This window comes from Megachile rotundata, chromosome 14 (genome assembly GCF_050947335.1).
Source record: "Megachile rotundata isolate GNS110a chromosome 14, iyMegRotu1, whole genome shotgun sequence".
NCBI classification, from domain to species: Eukaryota; Metazoa; Arthropoda; class Insecta; order Hymenoptera; family Megachilidae; genus Megachile; species Megachile rotundata.
The window spans coordinates 12,919,267-12,940,688 of record NC_134996.1 but is presented as its reverse complement, the minus strand read 5'-3'; the positions used below and the strand labels follow the sequence as shown (position 1 = coordinate 12,940,688).

The window sequence follows — 21,422 nt, the reverse complement described above, 5'->3', positions numbered from 1 at the left end:
CCCTCTAATCTCTTCTTGGAACAGTATGGTCGCTGTTTAATCCGAAACACGAACAAAGATTTAATATTCATTACGAGGAGAGTGTGTACACGCGCACGACAAAAGTCGACGGATAAAAGCGTCGCGTCGACGCAACGAATACCGATAACGAGCAAATATTAATTAAAATCGTCCTGGTCTGTATTGTCCTGGACTACCCGTGACGCATGCGATGTCTATATCGATCAAAGGTTTCGCTTGAAAATCGATAAAAGTGAACGAGAAAATAATATTATTAAACAATTTACTCACAGTCGAGAATCTCACTGATTCTCGTTTTCATTCAATATTCATCATTATTCTGCTGAAATATTTCGGTAAATTTCTGCATTTATACAATGTGGGAATTAAGCTTGAAAATTCAGGAGTTTAAGAGCTAACGTCTTTCCGGAAGCCTAGAATCGCGGTCACAGCGGTTGCGCTTCGAAAATGGAGCGTGTGGCAATTGCTTATTAACTTCATTAACCAGGCTTTATCTCCTCTCGGCAAATCGTCAGTTTGCGACTGGTTGGTTATTCCTCAAGCAGGATGCTTAACTCGCTGAGGCGCAAGCCGAGAGAACCGCGAGGAAGCCTGGTGGTTCGCGACGCGGATTCAAGCTGGTGGCCGCCTTACGCCTCGCTCGGGTGTGGTTGGGTGAATTCGGGATTTAGCCAGCTGTGGCGTTCCACGCGTATAAGCCTGAGGTTTGGCACTCGAAACGCGCCATGGCAATCTGCGCGCCCGCTCATCCGTGTGCGTTGCTTTCCGTTCTGTTCTGTTCCGTCTCACTGTCAGCCCGAAAGTTTCACCACGGTGGACTCTGTTCTGGCCTTATGCTTCACGAGAAAGAGGGCATTCCGCAGTTTCCCTCGGGTAATTGCACTTATATTCCTCTGTTGGAACCATTGTGCAGCTGAATCACTGAGGATCCCGCAGCTTAGTGCATTATGCTTTCAAATTTATTTCATTGTTATCGGGAGTAACACTGTCCGACAATCAATTCTACATTTTCTATGCACTTGTTTTTAAGCAATTTTATTCGGTTTATTCGTATCTTACTTGTTTCATAAAATTAGTTAACTTCACTGTAAATGACGCAGACTTTGAATTTCTACTATATGCAGTTTCTTAAACAAGTAGTATATGTACATAGTCAGACAAGTAGTTTGTGCACGTAGTCAGACAAGTAGTATATGTATGTATGTAGTCAGACAAGTAGTATATGTACGTAGTCAAACAAGTAGTATATTATGTATGTAGTCAGACAAGTAGTATATGTACGTAGTCAGACGAGTAGTATGTGTACATAGTCAGACAAGTAGTATATGTATGTATGTAGTAAGACAGGTAGAATGTGTACATAGTCAGACAAGTAGTACATGTATGTATGTAGTCAGACAAGTAGTATGTGTACATAGTCAGAAAAGTAGTACATGTATGTATGTAGTCAGACAAGTAGTATATGTACGTAGTCAGACAAGTAGTATGTGTACATAGTCAGACTAGTAGTACATGTATGTATGTAGTCAGACAAGTAGTATATGTACGTAGTCAGACAAGTAGTATGTTTACATAGTCAGACAAGTAGTATATGTATGTACGTGATCAGACGAGTAGTATGTACATGTAGACAGACAAGTAGTATGTTTACGTAGTCATACAAGTAGTATGTGTATGTAGTCAGACAAGTAGTATTGGCATCTAACCAGACAAGTAGTATATACAGGTGAACAGACAAGTAGTATTGACAAATGGTCAGACAAGTAGTATTGGAAAGTGGTCAATACCAGTAGTACTAGCACCTGGTCAGCCAAGCAGTATTGGCACACAGCCAAACAAGTAGTATTGGCACACAGTCAAACAAGTCATATTAGCAGCTGGTCAGACAAGTAGTATTAGTCTCTCAGACAAGTATGCAAATTTACTGCTTCAACTTTTCATTCTTTTTTTTATGAAATAAAGTAGTACTCAGTTGATATAAAATGTATCTTATCTTCAATAACCAGTTAGATATATTCAAGCACTTAGTACAAACAATAGAAACGATTCAACTGCATGAAATATAATTATTTCGGTATTAAATTATTCTCGAGTATCAATGTATCGATTCGGTCTTCACAATGAAATTCGTATTCGTGCAAAGTTTCGTGCCTTCAAACCACGTTAACTGTCTTTATATTAGTTATAACTACGACGTGATCGTAATTAGTGTTACGGCGACGTCGTACCGGGTTAACCTAATTAGTGTTTCCTGCTTTTATACGAAACCCAAAGCACGTTAGTTGAAACACGCCCCAACAGACAGCGAAGGCGGTCGCGTTTACGTTCGTTATGTTTTCAAAAGTTATCCACCAGCCATTCGTTTGCAGTTTCCGACTCTTTTCGCTCGGTAAACAACTGTTCTAAAGAATAGTTGAAACCGAGTTTTCGACCCAAAGGATCTATATTTCAGTGGTCCTTTTCTCGATCGCATTAAAACTGATATTCCATAAAGGACGTAGTCAATTTAGTAAACGGCAATCGAGCCTAGACAGAACACTGCCTAATTTCCAATTTGCATCGAGGTGCACGCAATAGAGATGCACACAAGCCAGGTGAACGGTCGCAATCACGCGACGAGGTTGTCTCCACAGTGTCTTTATCCTTGATTGGATGCTGGCCCAAATCGATGTACCGTCGAACCAACCGGTATCTTCCGTCTGAATCCCCTTACTTCCTCTCATTTGCCCTCCTCAGCCAGACGTACATCCCTGTTACACGTACTTACACGTCCCAGAGTTGTGCCAGAATCGAGTTTCTCACACTGCAGAAGCGCGTATGGATGTGCATCGTGCGAAACGCTGTTTCTGTGAATGCTCATAAGGGTGTTGATCTCGAAGCCGAGAGTGTGCAAGTGGTTTAATTAATCTGTGTTTGTGTCCTGATGCTCACTGCGTTGATAAGAATAAAGGAACCGACGTTTGCAGTGATACTAAACACGGGGATGGATGTTGTGAATTATTCAATTTGTGCGGGGATTACAGAATGTGGATATTTTTTTATAAGAAGTTGTGGAGGTATGAGTGGACTGTCATGTTTTTGCAACGAAGTAATATTTCTATTCCATAAGTAGTTAAACGACGGAGCTCCTATCGCGGATATCTCCGGTTATTTGCATCAGGGATCCTCGGAAGCTAATCGAAATCGATCTGCATCGTAACTGGCAAACGCTTTCCACCGGATATCCACTGTAGTTGCCAGGATGATTGCATTGAGGAAGGATAAAAAGCCTTTCCGGTTCAAGTGGTTCAATATCGTTGAAACAGATTAAGTAAAACTATGAATGAATATCCTCTGTTCGCAAAATGCCATTTCGTAGCGGTGAAAGTACCATTTTAATCTGATTAAAGATCAACAAGTCTTATTCTGAATCGTCACCTTAAATCTATCTTGGAAATTCAATCAAATTAAACTTGCCGCTGGCAAAGTCTGAATCAGATTTTCATTAAAACCGAATCAAGTTTAATTCAGTCCTCGGTCGAGACAAATCTTCCGGTATAAATTTCAATTACGTCCAAGTTAATTTGCTTAGAAGTTAGACACGTCTGTCAGGGTGTCAATTACCGCCACTATTTATAATCGTGTCCCCCGATCTCTTTTAATGGTTCATTTATTTAACAACCTCAATTTCCCAGCATATTGCGTCGAATAAATTCAGGCCGTAAACGACTAGTTTTTGATACAAAGCCGTGTGGTTCGCCGAAGGGGCGAAACTTGGCAGCCAGGCGCGATCTCACTTAATCGAGGTCGCGTAATTTAAGTTAAGCAAGTCGTAAAATTTGAATCGTAATTGCATGCATCCGTTATGCACTCATACACACTAGGCATATTTCGCGTACGTGTGTAATCGAAAATCGTTTAATGGCAGGAAGCAGCGGCCGCCTGCCACGGTAAATTGTTTCGCCTCCCTTGTGCTTCCTTTCTTTACCCTCTCTCTATCCCACTCTCCCCACTCTTTTTTCTTCTTTTCTGCCCGATCGGATATTGGAAATACTCGAGACTTAATCGAGACTGCACCGGTGTACAAATTCGTATTGCCCTTCCGCTATTTATCTACTTGCGTTCTTTTTATCGCGATAAGACATTAATTCCTACTGAAAAGCTCAGCATATTTGTCGAAATGTTCTTTCACGATTAATTCCAATTAAAGCAAATTATTTCGTCTTCGGGAACTGAAGATTTGCAACCACTTTTTACTGCCTTGCAGCCGATTTCAATGACCGAACAAAATTTTGCAATTTTGTCGAGTGTACGAGATATTCGCAACCACTAAATAGCTTCATTTCGAGTGTAATATTTCGGAGTTCATTATAGCGAACACGCGAAACGGAAAAGAGCCGAGCAGTTAATAACTACGGATCGATCGACCGGTCGAAATGTCATCGATCACGTTGACGTCAACAGAAAGCTTCTCCGTTACAACGCTTTCGATTATTAAATTGTTCGACGACACGCGTGTAGCTCACCGTCGACGATTAAAAGGGGTAGTCGTGTGGGTAACGACAGGTAGATAACAGGCTTCTAGGCATTATATGGAAATGCAGATAACGCGATTAAGAGCTTACCAAGCTCGTGTATCGTCGAATACGGATTACGAGTAGCTAGAGGCGAGATCTTGCCGTCTGAACGGCGAAAAATACGACTCTGTTCCTTGAACCTAATGTCTCGATTAACGCTTTAAATTAAAAAACAGTGACATAGTCGATAATTTTCTTTTTTGTTCGAGCATTTTACTCTGGGAGATTACATTACTGATCTGAAAATCTCGGAGTCGAATATCATTTGGCATGAACGTAAAAATGTAGATGTTCGAGGGATTCTAACAATAGATAATTTATCCTGTATATTTGCATGGAAATGTACTGTAGGACGACCTGGAGGATTTAGAGACGGAGAACATCGCAATCTCTCCTTGAATGATGTATTTGCCCTTACAAAGGGAATCTTGAATTTTCTTTCCCATGAATTTTCCTCCATTGTTGAAGGTAAAGACGTCGAAAGTCCTAATTGTGAGTGATTCGCTTTGTACATTTATTTAAGCGTATAACACAGCTTTTGAAATCTGCTCTCCTTTCCAAATTTTCGAACCTTTCATTTCCGTAGGTTCATAACGTCCGCATAATTTCGTACGTTTGATTAAAATATAATACGTTTACTACATTTCAAATCGAACGTATCACCAATTCTGTTCTCGTATAACAGGCTAATAAATTCGTCGATATTCGACAACAAATTTATTAACGCAAACATCGTATGCGAACGCAGACGGAATTTCATAAATAACGTAAACATCTGTTTAAATAATATCGTTTCTGCTCGATGATCGTATAATTTATTCGGATTAATTCCCAGGAACGAACGCACCAATGAAAACATTGTTTATAAAAGATTTGTAAACACTGCCAATTCGGAAGGAACATTATTTTTTCGGAGGAATCAATTAATCATGATAACAATATTATATTAATGATATAGCAATTTGAAAATTAATACGTCTGACCACCCACTTGTACCACTTGTCTGGATCCCTACTTATTGTAGTCGGACCACAGGTTTGTACTGTTCGTCTGATCATGTACTTATACTACTGACCACCTGTACTACTTGTCTGGCAACATGCTTATACTACTTGTCTGACCACCTACTTATACTACTTGTCTGACCACCAACTTATACTACTTGTCTTGCCACAAGCTTACACTACTTGTCTGACCACATGCTTATACTACTTGTCTGACCACCTACTTATACTACTTGTCTTGCCACAAGTTTACACTACTTGTCTGACCACCTACTTATACTACTTGTCTTACCACCTACTTACACTACTTGTCTGACCACCTACTCATACTACTTGTCTGACCACAAGCTTACACTACTCGTCTGACCACCTGCTTACACTACTTGTCTGACCACCTACTTATACTACTTGTCTGACCACCTGCATATTCTACTTGTCTAAGTCCTTGCACCACATTCCTCACCATATTAGACACTATTAGGCTACCTATCACAACGTATTTGTTCAACTTGTCTGACCAATCACATCATTTACCTGATCAATAATTCTGTTAATTAATTTCTACGTATATCTAACGACACGTAATGATCTTTTGTCGCATGCAATATTTTGTTTAGCAAACAAATCAAAGAGAATACCTAAGACAGATGCGCAGTATTCAATCTCAGACTTGTCTATCCTAGAGCTTATATACGTGAGAGATCGCAGCTGGTTACACACAAATCTATCCAACTAGACTGTTGTTTCTAATGCTTCTCGTAGTAGAATCTATTCCGCAAACTTGTCTCTGACAAGGCGCATCCAGCGGCGTTTGTCAATTGTTTCATCGCGCTGAGTTTCGGCTGCTCTTCGTGCGACTGGAACTTAAATCCATTATATCTTTGTGTGTCTTTGAGAAGTATTACGCGGGGACATTTTGCATAAAAATTAAATCGATAAAAATTACGTAATTGAAAAATAATTTGTTGGATGTCAGATTAAATAATGAAACTAGAAATCACGGTAGGGACGTTATGTTCATCGAATTTTGGAAACTAGGTCGTAGCATCAGTACACGCCGTAAAATGGATGTCTTGTTACTCGCATCCGATCATCCTGCGGTCACTAATTAATTTCTGAACGTTGTTCGGAGTATAACCGGCGCACCGTATAGACGTATGAATTCAATGAAATAATGCCATTGAATTGGCGATAAGCTATAATTGTTGGGAATCCTCAATGAAATTTGATTCCTGCAACATCCAGCTACCATGAAATCACGAATTCGCTATTCTGATTCAACATTATTGCTAATGAATTGGGTTATTAATTATTCTCTTGCAGCAGGAACGTCTGTAACAATAACTAATTACAGAAGTCTAAATTAACTTAGACCGAAGAGCATTTCCAATTGTCACACGAAAATTATATTTCCAGAAATCTTTCGTAATTGCAACTCTCTTCAAAATTTTAACTCTACACGTCCAAAGAATAGCCCTAAGGATAACCAACGAATCTGTCAAACAAAGCTGTCACATTTTTCGCTCGAGGCTCGCAAATATTCCCGGAGAATAAAAACAACAGCAAACAAGTTCCATAGCTCGGTAAAAAAATAGCCCAGCATCCTCGGTGTTTATAAAGAAATTTAGTAAGAGCTGGCTCGAGGTTCACATAGGAAGTGGAGCCGAAGACACGGGCCAAGCTTCCGGTTAACAGAGAGACTCCACGAAAACGAGCTTCCTCGTTGCTCAACCGGCCTCGTCTCTTTTCTTTGGGCCGCTAGAAGCTCGTGCAAGTAGCGCTGCATATTTGATAGGACGTTTCTCGGCGTCTTTCAGCCGGCAAGTTCGCCGGTATTAGCATAGTAAACATGGATTTACGTTATGTCTATGCATTCCAACGCGAGCCAGAAGCGCGTCGGGATCACGGCAACTTGGAACCGTGTACTTTCCTTACGTCGTCTGTGTTCGTGCTTACCTGAAACTCTTCTCTGGCACGTATATCCCGCTCGTGACTGTGTTTCGATTGTTGTGTCAAGGTATACACAGATTCGACTTCTTTGTGCTCGTTTTAAACCAACGTTTCCTTTACTACCCTACAGTGGCTTCTGTTATGATCGCGATGCGAGATGTGGCGGTTTAATGCTTGGAATCGTAATACGGGAAAGTGCATTACCTACAAGTTGCAGATGCGGTGTGTGGAATTAAATGAAAGAACATAAGAATACAAAGCGTGGTAATCCACGCGATACGTGGAATTAGAGTTGATTGTGACGTAACAGAATTACGAGGGGATGCATCGATTCACCACTGATGAACTAATTCTACGTCCTGGTTCAATAGTAACAAAATAGACAGGTGAGGTCTGGCAAAGGGTACGAAGTGCTCGAATTGTAAAAAGAGGGTCGAGAACCTGAAACGGAATCGCGCGCAAGATGCCTCTCGAACAATCGTTCGTCTTTGAAGCCTGCTGAATCCGTTTGTCGAGGCTCGTTCATTTTTTCTTTCTTTCTTTTTTTTTGTTCCACGCGAGCGTTGGAAAGCACTTTCAACTTGTCCCACTTTAGACGTCGCTTTCGCGAGAAAGCCGGGGCACAAATCGTAACGGTGGGAAAGAATGAGATCCGGAGGACGTCCGTCGTCCAGAATGGACCGAAACTGCGAATGTCTTTTTGCGGTTCCGTAGGTGGCAAGATAAAAGGCGGACCGCGGTTATTTGTCTTTTACCGCTGGATGACAAAGGCCAGTTACGAAAGCCTGCTCTCTTTTCTTGTTCTTTGCCGGACGATACTCTCTGTCCTCGAATGGAACACCTTTTTCCTGGCTTCCCCGTTATCGGCGACCCCGATCTTCCGATGCTGGATGTTGGCTTTTTCAACTTTGTCTTGGAACGATAACGTTCGCTGACAAACGACGACGGATTCGATCCCTTGAACTCTGTTATTTGTGTTTAAGAGCTACTTTCGGAACAAAGTGCTCCTCCAGAGATTTATTCACGGACGACAACAATAAAAATGTCTAGTTTATACCGTGACGATGGAGAAGCAACTTATGAATAAGTCGTCGGGTTATGATGATCAAAGCACACATATTCTGATAACAATGTCGTAGATCAGGAGACCCTGCAAGAAAACTGCTGGCGTCAGCTCCACATTGCCATGTATATGTAGTCAGACAAGTCGTATGTCTATGTAATCAGACAAGTAATATATGTACATAGTCAGACAAGTAGTGTGTGTATGTTGTCAGACAAGTGGTATGTGCATGTTGCTAGACAAGTAGTATTGACATATAGTCAGACAAGTAGCACGTGTACGTACTCAGACAAGTAGCATGTGTACGTAGTCAGACAAGTAGTATGTGTACGTAGTCAGACAAGTAATATGTGTATGTAGTTAGACAAGTAGCATGTGTACGTAGTAAGACAAGTTGTATAAGTGAATGTGGTCAGACAAGTAGTATAGGTGTATGGGGTCAGACAAGTAGTATATGTACAAGTGGTCAGACAAGTAGTATAGATGTACATGGTCAGACAAGTAGTACATACATGTATGTAAGTGGTGAGACAAGTAATATAAGTGTATGTGGTCAGAAAAGTAGTATTGGTGTATGTGGTCAGAAAAGTAGTATATGTATAAATGGTCAGACAAGTAGTATAAATGTATATGGTCAGCCAAGTAGTACATACATGTATGTAAGTGGTCAGACAAGTATGTGTACGTAGTCAGACAAGTAGTACTGACATATGGCCAGACAAGTAGTACATGTATGTAGTCAGACGAGTAGATTTAACAAGTGGTCAGACAAGTAGTATTGGAAAGTGGTCAGTCCAAGTAGTACCAGTACACGTTCCCCCAGATTTATACAAAGACGATGAACTTGTGAATAAGATGGCAGAATCCGACGATCAAAACGCACATATTCTGATAACAATATCATAGATCAAGTCTCACGGCAAGAAAATTGCTGGCGTTAGCTCGAAACGGTAATGGAAGGAGGAAAATTACAACGTTCGATATAAAGTGGATATTTATTTTACTTGGGGCGTGGTATAATAGCGTAGAGGTTGATGAACGCGGAGAGTACTTCGTTAAAAATGAAATCGACGCTCTCGACCGGGCGATTCACATTCGTCAGAGGTGCACGATCCCGTAAATAATGTTTAAATGAAATATCGAGCGAGACTCGAGCGTTGAACGAACCACCACGCACGTTGCATTAATAAACTCAGCTGTGTTTATGCAAAGCAAGGTACGCGTCGACCATCGTAAACAGCTTGGCTAAATACTGCAGTAACTTTGCGAAAACACCTTTCCAACGAACTTGCTTGATTAAGACTAACTTCCTGGAAAAGGATCAAAGAGTTGTTCAAATATCGTGTGAAACTAAACGAATTACGATCTGCGTCAAAACTACCCTTCTGGGATAACAATCTTCCCTCTGCATATAACTTACGATTCTAGAATTAATTGCTATTAAGTGAAAGAAATTTCTACGTAGGTCGCGCGAGATATGGTTGACTCGTACTACTTGCAATTCTTTAGCGGATGGAGAACAATGGGTTGAAAGTAGAATAATTTCGAGTATTGTTCGTAGTTAACCCCTATTCAACAATAATCTGCCGGACTTCAAAATTTTCCCCATTTTTTCATGCACCACAATTCTTCATCAGCCGTCGAAATTCATCATAGAAATAACATAAATCAACCGGCTCTCATAAAACACCTCTGACCAGCGTGCACATCGATCTCACAAATCATCAATAACATTGGAACCGAGCGGGAACAAAGCGAAGCGATGTCCAAGGGTAGCTACTTAAAGCTTCCATTTCGGAATAGGGGTGGTCCTAGAATTATTGCACGGTATATGCTGAACCACTCCTTCGAAAAGGCCGCATCACGATGCTTTCAGTCGGCAAGAAGTGAGCAATCTCTGCGAGCAACCCTTTCGCGGTTGTCCCTCCAGGGGGTTGAAACACGATTCGTTGGCGTGGTGATCGCGTGACGTTAAACAAAAGGATTTGGCTGACAATGACGACACGCGTGACTCTGTTATTTGCCACGGGTTTTTGAGTCAAAGAGAACAGCGTTGTTGACGAAACGGGGCACCGAGGGATTGTAAAGGGGAGTAATGCTCGGGAAAATTGAGCCAGCTTCGGCGATTGAAGATCGTATTGTACCAACGCGAAACGCGGACACGCTTTTTTTATTTTCTAGCTGGTTTCAGGTGCGTTCGTGGAATCGCGCGGAAGAAAATCGATGAAGCTCGTTCTGATACGATATCGAGAGTGCTGTGAGCGATTCCCGAGGAGATTTTATTACTCGGTACCTTTCTAATTTTCTTTGTTAGGACGTTTGTCGGAAGCTTTTAAGCCTTCGAGTTTCTTTGATTGATTCGACGAAATGTATCGACACGACGCGGACCAGGGAAATTCGACGATGGACTAAAAGGTTGAAAGTGACGAAATAATGTCTGACGGAAGTCCTTTGGGATCCCGGGAAGCGAGAAATTGAACTGAAGAACGTGAAAGCTCGAAGGAAACGCAGTTCCCGGTGATCGGCTGCTCAAAGTCATAGACTTTGACTACTTGAGATTCGTTTGACCTTTGTTCAAGCAATGCAAATAACTCGGCAAAGTTGAACGGTAGATTAAAAAGAATTTGCGCTGTGTGTTTCTTCGAGTATCTCGATATTGCTGCATAGCATGAAACTTATTAAAGGCTGTTTGAATTGGAAGGAACGTTTGAGGATTGAAATGAACGCGTCACTTGAAGTGTCCACTAAATTCAATAACCCGCTTCCTTTCAGTACAAATGAAAAACGCAGTCCTCTGTAATTTACAAGTTCCATCTCGGCGAAAAGCTGAACGAAATTAAAAATACGACAGCGAAATGGAAAACGTGATGTCAAAGCTCCTACGATTCACTTGATTCGCGTTTCTGTGTGCTGCGTCAAGTCCTATTTCACGAACGTTCGTGCATGTTTCTAATTTTATTAAAACTCTTGACGGTCCGTGCCAAGTGCATTAGTCGCTGTTTTTCCTTCTCGAATGCATAATACTCGAAATTTGCAAGAAAATGTAGAACAACAGTGTTCAGAATTTGTCTCGTTTTATCTTGAATGAAGCTTTAGACTTTTAACAAGGAAAGCTATTTGCAGTTACAACGATGAAATTTAATACGTATCGATTAAACGAGTTGCAATACGTGGTGCGTGACGATTCAATGCGTGATTCAACGCATGGTTTACAACGCGATCTAAACGGATTGAATTACAGCACGTGGCGATCCAACGGATCGAATTGCAACACGTGGTGATCCAAGGATTAAATTACAGCGCGTGGTGATCCAACGGATCGAATTACAGTGCGATGGATCGAATTACAATCCGTATAGAATTACAGCGCGTGTCATCGGGTCGAATTACAATACGTAAAAATTCGACGCATAAAACTACGTATAAACACATGTATCTCCACGTGGTCATACAAGTGGATTACAAACGATAGAAACAGTGGATAAATACGCATCTGAAATATTCCTGTCTGGAATTTGAAAAAACTTGAATTATGTAGTAATCTTTTTCCCCCATTAACTTTCAATTATTAAAAAGATTTTATCAAGGAATAGCTCGGTTATTCAATGGTCCAGAACAGCTCCTATATTTTTTGAAGCGTAAGACGACCTGCTCGAATCCCCTTTGGCAGGCTACCTCCTGTTCCTCTTCCGGTCGTACCGTAGAAGCTCTTCAGGCGACTGCAACTTTTCTATAGGGCCAGACACACGGTCAACATCGGTCTTTGTTTCGGTAAGGGTCGTTCAAGGGTCGCTTTCTTTATCGCTCCTTTCCCTCGTGGACGCTGGCATTGTCGAACGAATGGGAATACGTCGAGGGTTGCTGTTCCACGATAAGAGGTAGACGAGCTGCTCGAATTTCACCCCGTGCTCGAATTCACCTTCTTCCTCTTCCTTGCGATCGATAAAGATGAAGTATATCTGCAATTATGTGTCTCCGGATATCTCAGATTCCTTCTAAACCAATCACAAGAACATCATAATAGCAGCAAGGATTTTTTAAATCTGCTGTAGATACACAGTCTTTAACCTCTTGAACTATTTTCACGAGTCTGACTCGTAACGCACTCGTACCTCGGCTGTGATCAATTTTACTCAAATTTTTAATACGCTTCAATTTGAAGTCCAATTATAATTTGCATAGTCAAGGATTAAATAATAACATGTTGACATAACATTTCAAATTTTGTTGTCTTAATATTGTAGCTGCAATAAGTCAGTTCTGACTGACGCACCCGACAAATAAGTCATAGTGCAAGGGGTTAAGTCTCTCATTTTTTATGAATCATCCTGTATGACTCTAATATAAAATCTGTCATAAACCTGTTGCATAAAATTACTCCAGCAAAAATCAATAGCTTATCAGTTTAGACCTTGTGAATCACCCCAGACACGAGTATAAACCATCTGAATCCCATTTTAGGAGAGCACGCTTCTATAAAGTGTTACAAGGGACACTTTTCTGGTTGCAGGCATGGCAGACAGCGGAAGGAGGCATCCGGTGCTGCTGTATATCCACGGCGAGAGCTACGACTGGGGCAGCGGAAACCCGTACGACGGTAGCGTGCTGGCCAGCTACACCGACCAAGTGATCGTAACGATGAACTACCGTCTGGGCGTGCTCGGCTTCCTGAACGCCAACGTGGCGCCTCAGACCAAGGCAAGGGTCGCGAATTACGGTCTCATGGATCAGATCGCGGCTCTTCACTGGGTCAAAGAGCATATCGCCTTGTTTGGCGGCGATCCCAACAACGTGACGCTGATGGGCCAAGGAACTGGCGCTGCCTGTGTTCATTTTCTCGCCATCAGCCCCACTGTCATTCGAGGTGAGGATTTTCCTTCAAACTTTCACACCGATTTTACTTAGCTATTTTTGGGAGATGTTCTTTTTATGAGATGGTCATATATGAGGCTGGTCATAGGTCAAATACGCTCACAAATTTCAGAGGGGTAGTTAATATTTCTGAAGTTGTAATAGCAATGTCAAATAAGAGTGTAATGGAACTAATTCTATTAGTTGCTTTATGACGAGCAAATCTGTCTAAAAGAGCAAGGATGTAACTCGACTTGGAATACCTTTAATTTCACTCTGACGTTTCTTTCACCCTCATTCGTGAGCTTGAAGTTCGCTCAATTGGAGGTGACTTCCCTCGCCGAGCAATCTCGACGATTCCCGCGGAAAGTTCGTAAACTTTACTTGTAACACGATAAAAATCCAGGCGTCGCCGACAACTTTGCAGCGTATTCTGCACTTCACGCCGAAAAATACGGAACTCTTTTTCGAAGCTTCCTTAGTTTCCCCGGGTCGTCTTTGTCGGCCACCTTTTTTCGTCCGCCATCCCGTTCTTTCGCTCTTGGTCCGAGTAATCAACCGTTCGACGTCTAGACGACGAGATTCTCATCGTCGGAAACGTCTCGGCTCGATTTCTGTATCGTGGCTCGCTGAAAATCGAGCAAACCGAGAAATCGTTATCCCATAAGTAACGAGACGTCGACGGTCGCGAACCTCTTCTCTTTCAATGCTAGAATCCAATACTGTTCCCTGATTCCGAACGGTTCGTTCGATCGGGAACGCCACCGCTAACGAGACTCTCGAGAAGAATCCGAAAGGAAACGAGCTTATGTGTGCCGAACAGATTTCTCTTGTGACACGAAACTTGAGCGTTTTGATACGACCGATCTCAAAGGGTTCATCGAGTTTTTTGTGTCCTCCAAAACTTTTGGACAATAGTCTTCGTTTCTCAGAATCACCCCTTTATTGACTTGTACTACTTGTACCATTAAATCGATCGGTCAGATTCACGGTTTGTTATGGTGATCTCAATGTTTATTGAATTATACTACATGAAATTCAACCTTATGGTCGCAACATGTAGATATTTCAAACTGAGATCATTATTATTGACTTGTACTACTTGAAGTTCAACCTTATGTTCAGAACATGTAGATATTGGAAACTGAGGTCATTATTATTGACTTGTACTACCTGTACCATTAAATGATTCAATCAAATTCACGGTTAAGTTATGAATATCTCGATGTTTATTGACTTGTACTACTCAAAGTTCAATCTTGTGGTCGCAACATGTAGATGTTTCAAACTGAGATCATTATTATTGACTTGTACTACTTGAAGTTCAACCTTATGCTCGTAACATGTAAATGTTTCAAACTGGGATCATTATTATTGACTTGTACTACTTGAAATTCAACCTTATGTTCAGAACGTGTAGATATTTCAGACTGACATCATTATTATTGACCTGCACTACTTGAATTTTGATCCTGTGTTACGTATATTGGATTGACGATCAAGTTTGGAATTTTTCATTTTTATTATCGATTTTTACTACCTGTATGACATTCGATAATCTTGATAAGCACATGTAGAGCAACATTTTAGCCTAGTATATTTTTTATTATTGTTACATGTCTCTTTGTGTTATTGTTGGGTGAAAGTCAAATATGTGACAGTGTTTACAACCATTAATTCGCTGAGAACGGTTTGTACTATTAAAGGAACGATAAATCAGTGCCAGGAAACATTGGGAAAAAAGCGAACAACATTACGGAAGCTCTCGCTGGCGCAGCGGACAACGTTTTCCAGCTACAAGTAAATTGTTCAGCCTTCGAATCCCAGCGGGCCTCGCCATGCCATTTTTCATTCGAATAAAAACCCAATATCTAATTCCCCTTCATCCCCGATGAATTCCATCGCCTATTTGCTCGTCGTGCCCTCGACGAGAATCAACCCCTCGAATCATCCCCCAAAGGCCATGGAACAAAATTTCCGCCAGACGAAATCCAGAACAAGAATATCGTTTCCTGGTCCGATCGAATCAACAGCTTTGCACGCACCGGTTTTCACCCTTCACGCAATATTGGCCGCTTTAAAAGAGGTCAGAGGGGCTGCCAGATGTGCGAGCATTACCATTTTTCGCGTCTTCATTCGTATCGATTCTCACTGCGGTTTTGTTCGACGTTTAACGTTCTCGTCGTTGATACTCCCGCAGAAAATTCTTGCAATATCGCACGCTTGAGATATTACCGGCTGTGTCTATGGTGTCTCTCCATGCGATATTGAAGGATATCCTCGACTACCAAGATCCTCGAGAAACCGAGCCTGCTTCTTCTATTCCTTCTTCCCCCGGTTTCTTGCCTCAAATCGACAGCTAACATTGCTCTGGAATTTCTCGCTCGGAACACCGACTCCACGAGATATTGGTCGACGTTAGGTCTGTGATGTTTCCAGGATACCGGAAATTGCTGGTATAAATCTGTCTTGATAAATTACCGGTTCAACAGAGAGGTGGCAGAGACGTATTAATTGTGGTAATTCCTCGGAAACTGAACAAAGTGAGCTCGCTGCCAGTTTCGACAGATTTCACGATGTTTTTACGGGATATATTTCTTTTAACATCGCATTCGCATTTGTCGATAATGGCCGTCCCTTTAAACGATACGTTAATTGATGGCGCGACGAGTTCTTAATCGTATAACAGAATAAAACGTTAATATGCGCGCTGCAAAATTTCTGAAAGCGTATTGTAAAAAAGGAGGAAGGAATATCATTAAGGGATATTTTCCTTGCAAAGCTCAGCCTGAGGAATTATTGAAATTTCTTGCGCTTTGACCGAGTTGCAGAAGAACGATGGTTCGATTATCCTTGCTACGTGACGATCGTTGAAAAGCACATCCGCTTGTTACTTCGATACCGTTCCTTCTGATATAATTTTCATCTTCTTTATCTCGAGCTCACCGTGCTTCCTGCTTAACGTCGACCTTCCTTGAGCTTCCCCGTAGAATACGGAAATATTCATCACAATTCATAGCATATTACATCTTATCGCTCAGTTTGAATCTGTCGTAAAAACCACCCTCATAAATTTTACATGACGCTGGCATCAAACGTTCGCCTACTTTAATTGAAATTTTTATTAATCGTATGTGCGTAAACGTTACATAATAAAACAATCACGTTCGAAAAATCATGAAACTTGGAAAGTTTCGGAACAAGTTTCCGGAGCATGTACCAGAAAGATGTTCCTTAATTAATCAGTTTTCATACCGAACGACGAAAGTTTAGGTCGAGTTCACGTTTCGACGACACCTACGTTTTCATACGTTATAAGCTCGAGATTCTTGACGAACACGAAAACTTTCGAATTAATTTTGTTGCGCTAGAGGGAAATTATAGATGAAGAGACGAAGACTCCCTGTAAGATTCGCTTCGTCAGAACTTAACGAAATGAAAATAATTTCAAAGAAGAATTATAAAATTTTGCAGAATAGCAATTGATCGAGCGATTGAACATCAAAGATTTCGTCTTTCGAACCGACAAATTGGATGTTTCCTTTTCGCAGGCCTGTTCAAAAGAGCCATCCTTCTGTCAGGAAGTGCCCTATCATCGTGGGCAGTGGTCGAGGATCCTGTTTCGTACGCTTTGAAGCTGGCCAGAGCTGTCAATTGCTCGATTCCCGAGGATCTGCTCAAAGATAACGAGCTGATCGTCGATTGCCTTCGAGAGCGTAGTTTGGAAGAGTTGATGCAAGTTGATATCCAACCGCCGACCTTTCTCAGCGCTTTCGGACCCAGCGTGGATGGCGTGGTCATTAAACCGGACTTCCAAAAGGATCTATTGTCCTACATGGGTCCAGAGTTCCAAGGTTTCGGGTGAGCAATATATCGCTTCAAAATTAATTACTACCTTCGATCGAATTTTATCAAAATAATTGCGAAACGTTTCATAATTAAATTTAATTACATTGCTCGGAGATTAATATTATTACCGAATAGATTACATGTTCATTAATTCGCATCGACGTGTACACGTAGTAAAATTACAGTCCCATTTAAAGTACTAATGTACCACTTTGCTGGAAGCTTTGTTAAGCGAATATCGATAATGTTCTGATCCTGAAAAAGGAAGTTCGTATAATGTCTTCGACTCTAGTTTTACGATCCTATCGAAGCAGCTCATTAAATGTTAAGCAGATGCAGCCCGTTTCGTCGTAGACATTAGCGCGGTTCATTAACGGAATTGTAAATGATTCAGCTTTGTTCTACAGAGTCATTAGCATAAGATCCGAAATATAATGATACTGTATCAAGGTTCTGGTTCATCACTTCCACAGCACCTTTGCTGCATAGTTATATTCCCCTTGCAACGATCTCCATAAAATAAAAAGAAATTGTACATCTTATTATGGTCTGAGTATTTGCACGTAGAGTTCAAGAAAATTAAAAAATATTAAATTATAAATTGAGGAAGATGAAAATTTTTATGAAGTTACTATAATATTCTGAGTCTATTTGCACAGATAATATTGATAATACTGATAACATTGATAATATTGATAACATTGATAATATTGATAACATTGATAACATTGATAATATTGATAATATTGATAATATTGATAATATTGATAACACTGATAATATTAATAACATAGATTATATTGATAACTCTGATAATATTAATAACATAGATTATATTGATAACTCTGATAATATTAATAACATTGATTATATTGATAACTCTGATAATATTGATAACATTGATAACATTGATAACATTGATAACATTAATAACATTGACAATCTTTATAACATTGATAACATTGATAACATTGACAATCTTTATAACATTGATAACATTGATAACATTGATAACATTGACAATCTTTATAACATTGATAACATTGATAACATTGATAACATTGACAACATTGATAACATTGACAGCCTTTATAACATTGATAACCTTGGTAACATTGACAACCTTGATAACATTGATAACATTGATAACATTGATAATATTGATAACATTGATGGTATTTATAATAATTATTACAATTAAAAGAAAGTTAAAAAATATGCAAAATAATTTGGGGAATTTCAAAATTAATGTCCTGTGAACGTTTCAGGCCACTTCCAAAGAAGGCAGAACACGGTGCACCAATTACAAGCAACAACAAGTACGACCTGTTGTTTGGAGTGACAACGAGTGAGGCTTTGTGGAAATTCTCTGAAAAGGACGTTCAGCAAGGATTCGAAGGAGAAAGGCGAGACAGAATAATCAGAACGTACGTGAGGAACGCGTACGTCTATCATCTGACAGAAATATTCTACACCGTAAGTAAATCTCCCTGTTACGAATAATAAAGAAACTGGTCCACACGTAATTCCGTTATTTCAACAAATTGAATTTCCTACTAATCGAAAGTCCGTGTTCGTTGAAAAAAGAGGATAAATCGTTCCACGAGCGCGGCGTTTCGGCGAATTTCGAAAAATGGTTTGTTAAATTTTTATCAAGCCCCGCTAACGGCTCGCATTTTTCCCCAAATGGAAAACATAGATTGCGCATTTTCCGGGAAACTCGGAATCGTGCACGATATCGTGTTCCTTGAAACAGAATATTCAAAACCGTGTTCAAATTTCGAGCTGAAGCCTTTTTTGTTTGACCGTCCAAGCGAATATGAAAGGGAAGGAAAACTTCCTGCGAACATGACAAACGTTTTTGTAGAAATATTTCGTTCTACGAATTAAGTTTTTGTTTATATATTTGCCAGGTGGTGAACGAATATACGGATTGGGAGCGAACGGTGCAGCATCCCGTGAACACGAGAGATGCCTGCATCCAGGCGTTGAGCGACGCCCAATTTGTGGCGCCCTTGGTGCAAACTGGAGATTTGTTCACCCTGCGACACACGAAGGAACCGAACAACCCCCACATAGCACCGATACCGGAGAGCGAGAAGGAACCGATGCCCAAAACGTACTTCTACGTGTTCGACTACCAGATGAAGGAGGGCGATTATCCTCAGGTAAGAATTTTTCGGAATCTAAATCACCTCATTAGATTTACAAATGCTTAATTATCTTCGTAACGAGAAAATGTAACAAGTTCCACGAAGTTATGAATAATCTCTCGTTGTCTTCGAAGTGCGATGTAAAATTCATGTTTTCGGAACTCGTCGATTGTAAACTATTTAACGACGTATTATAAAACGCACGATTTTACGGGATAATTAGATTCGGAGCGCACCTTCGCGTCGCGGTGGATAAATTAACCCCCCGCGAAACATCATTAATAACCCGATTGCAACGGGCTACCTGCGCGCACTCGACTTTTCGCCGTCTACTGGGTGTTTAATTAATTCCCGACCGTATCGGTGAACGTTAAATAATTCATGCGAGAGAGACGCAAGAATTAATTTAACACAACTCTTCCTTGAAGCGCGTACTGATTCATAAATTAGAATGGAATTTTGTAATTGATGTACCGCGTTGTATTGTTGAAAATACATTTTTACAGTTATTAACCCAGATACGTTGGAATTTTTCGAAGAACGTCATTTTTCCTCTGCTCGCTGTCTAAATGGAACGCATTAATTAAGCTTTTGTAAACTCATCCTTTGGTTGATAGACGTATCTGGGGCAATACTGTACAATTTATGAAGCGCGAGATTGAAAATTATGAATTAAATTATACTTCAATACGGAGATAATGAGAAATGTTACAGGTGAAAATCTGAGTGATTCGAATTACTGCTCCATAAGTGATTAACATGTAAAATTCTTTTTATTAAACAGCATAGAACTGGAAGTCCAAAATGTCAATACGTGTATAATTTTAAAGAGTCGTTCAATCACAATTTTCACAATTTATCCAAACATTTCAGCGTTCAACATCCAATAAACGTCAGTTCCTACCGTTAACTATCAGAATCGATCTCCATTCATCATTCTTTCGAATCCGCGTTCAATTACCACCCGAAAATCACAGGTATGCCGAACGGCTATCCATCTGCCATTGTTTCGGAGTCATTACATGAAAAGCCCCCCTGCGTTTTGAGCCGTCTACTTCGACGAGAAATTTCAATGCTTTCATTCGAGCCACGTGTGCCTCGCATCGTTTTCAAATTTAATATGCACGCAACGTAGCGGCGTCAATTCGCGAAAGAATTCAGCAAATTGTACGGGATTCTCGTTCGTTTCATTCCTCGGGTTATGAAAAAGTCCTCGTTTAGAAAATGCGTAGCTCTCCGTTTTCTTTCCGTCCTCCGAACGCGATAAAAAATATAAGAACGATGATGAACCGAGATGATCCTGGGATTTTAGTAAGACCTTCGGATGAGGCAGCTAAAAGTAGCCACACTTTATTAAGAAGTTTGCGAGGATATTTTTCAAATTGTCAGTCTGAAATGATTTTGTGTTCCCATATCGCAAATCGCTTTGAAATCTAGTTTAATCAATCCCGAAAGCAACGAGTACCGTTGCAATTACAAATCCTTCAATACGTACGTTTACAACGAAATTAGCATCGTAATTTCGCGTTTGTCAAATTTATCTCGTTTAAATGAACGTTTGCGTTGCATTAATTACCGCGGTTTATCTCTGCGACACGTAATATTCATTTGTTTCGTGGTTGAATTATTCGTCACTCGTTTGCCACTTAATTATCGACTTACGATATTGGTAATAAACGAGCGAATCACGTATGTGCTTCACACCGAAACAGAATCGAATTAAACATATGATGCGTACTTGATTAAAATAATCGCTGTAGAAATTACTTTTATGTTCTTTGGGAATTTCTCTACGTTGGATAATTCGGTGCATTCAAGTTCTACAGTTTGCAACTCGTCACGTTGTAATCCATGCCATTAAACTTGTGCGTTGTAATCCACTGTGAAGCTCTATTAGTTGTAATTTGATACCATGAAAGTCTTCGCGTTGTAATTGTACACGTGCAAACTACGCGTTGTAATCGGACACCGTGAG

At 40.5% G+C, this 21,422-nt stretch overlaps 1 protein-coding gene across 2 annotated transcripts in view; it reads left to right on the top strand.

Moving 5' to 3' along the window:
- NLG-4 (neuroligin 4) overlaps positions 1-21,422 on the top strand; it is a 281,147-nt gene that overhangs the window by 160,179 nt on the left and 99,546 nt on the right. For both annotated transcript variants that reach the window (XM_012294946.2, XM_012294952.2), the window contains exons 5-8: positions 13,105-13,458; positions 16,997-17,306; positions 18,563-18,770; positions 19,208-19,462. In XM_012294946.2, the coding sequence (XP_012150336.1) occupies positions 13,105-13,458; positions 16,997-17,306; positions 18,563-18,770; positions 19,208-19,462 (1,127 nt within the window). The remainder of the gene's footprint in view (positions 1-13,104; positions 13,459-16,996; positions 17,307-18,562; positions 18,771-19,207; positions 19,463-21,422) is intronic.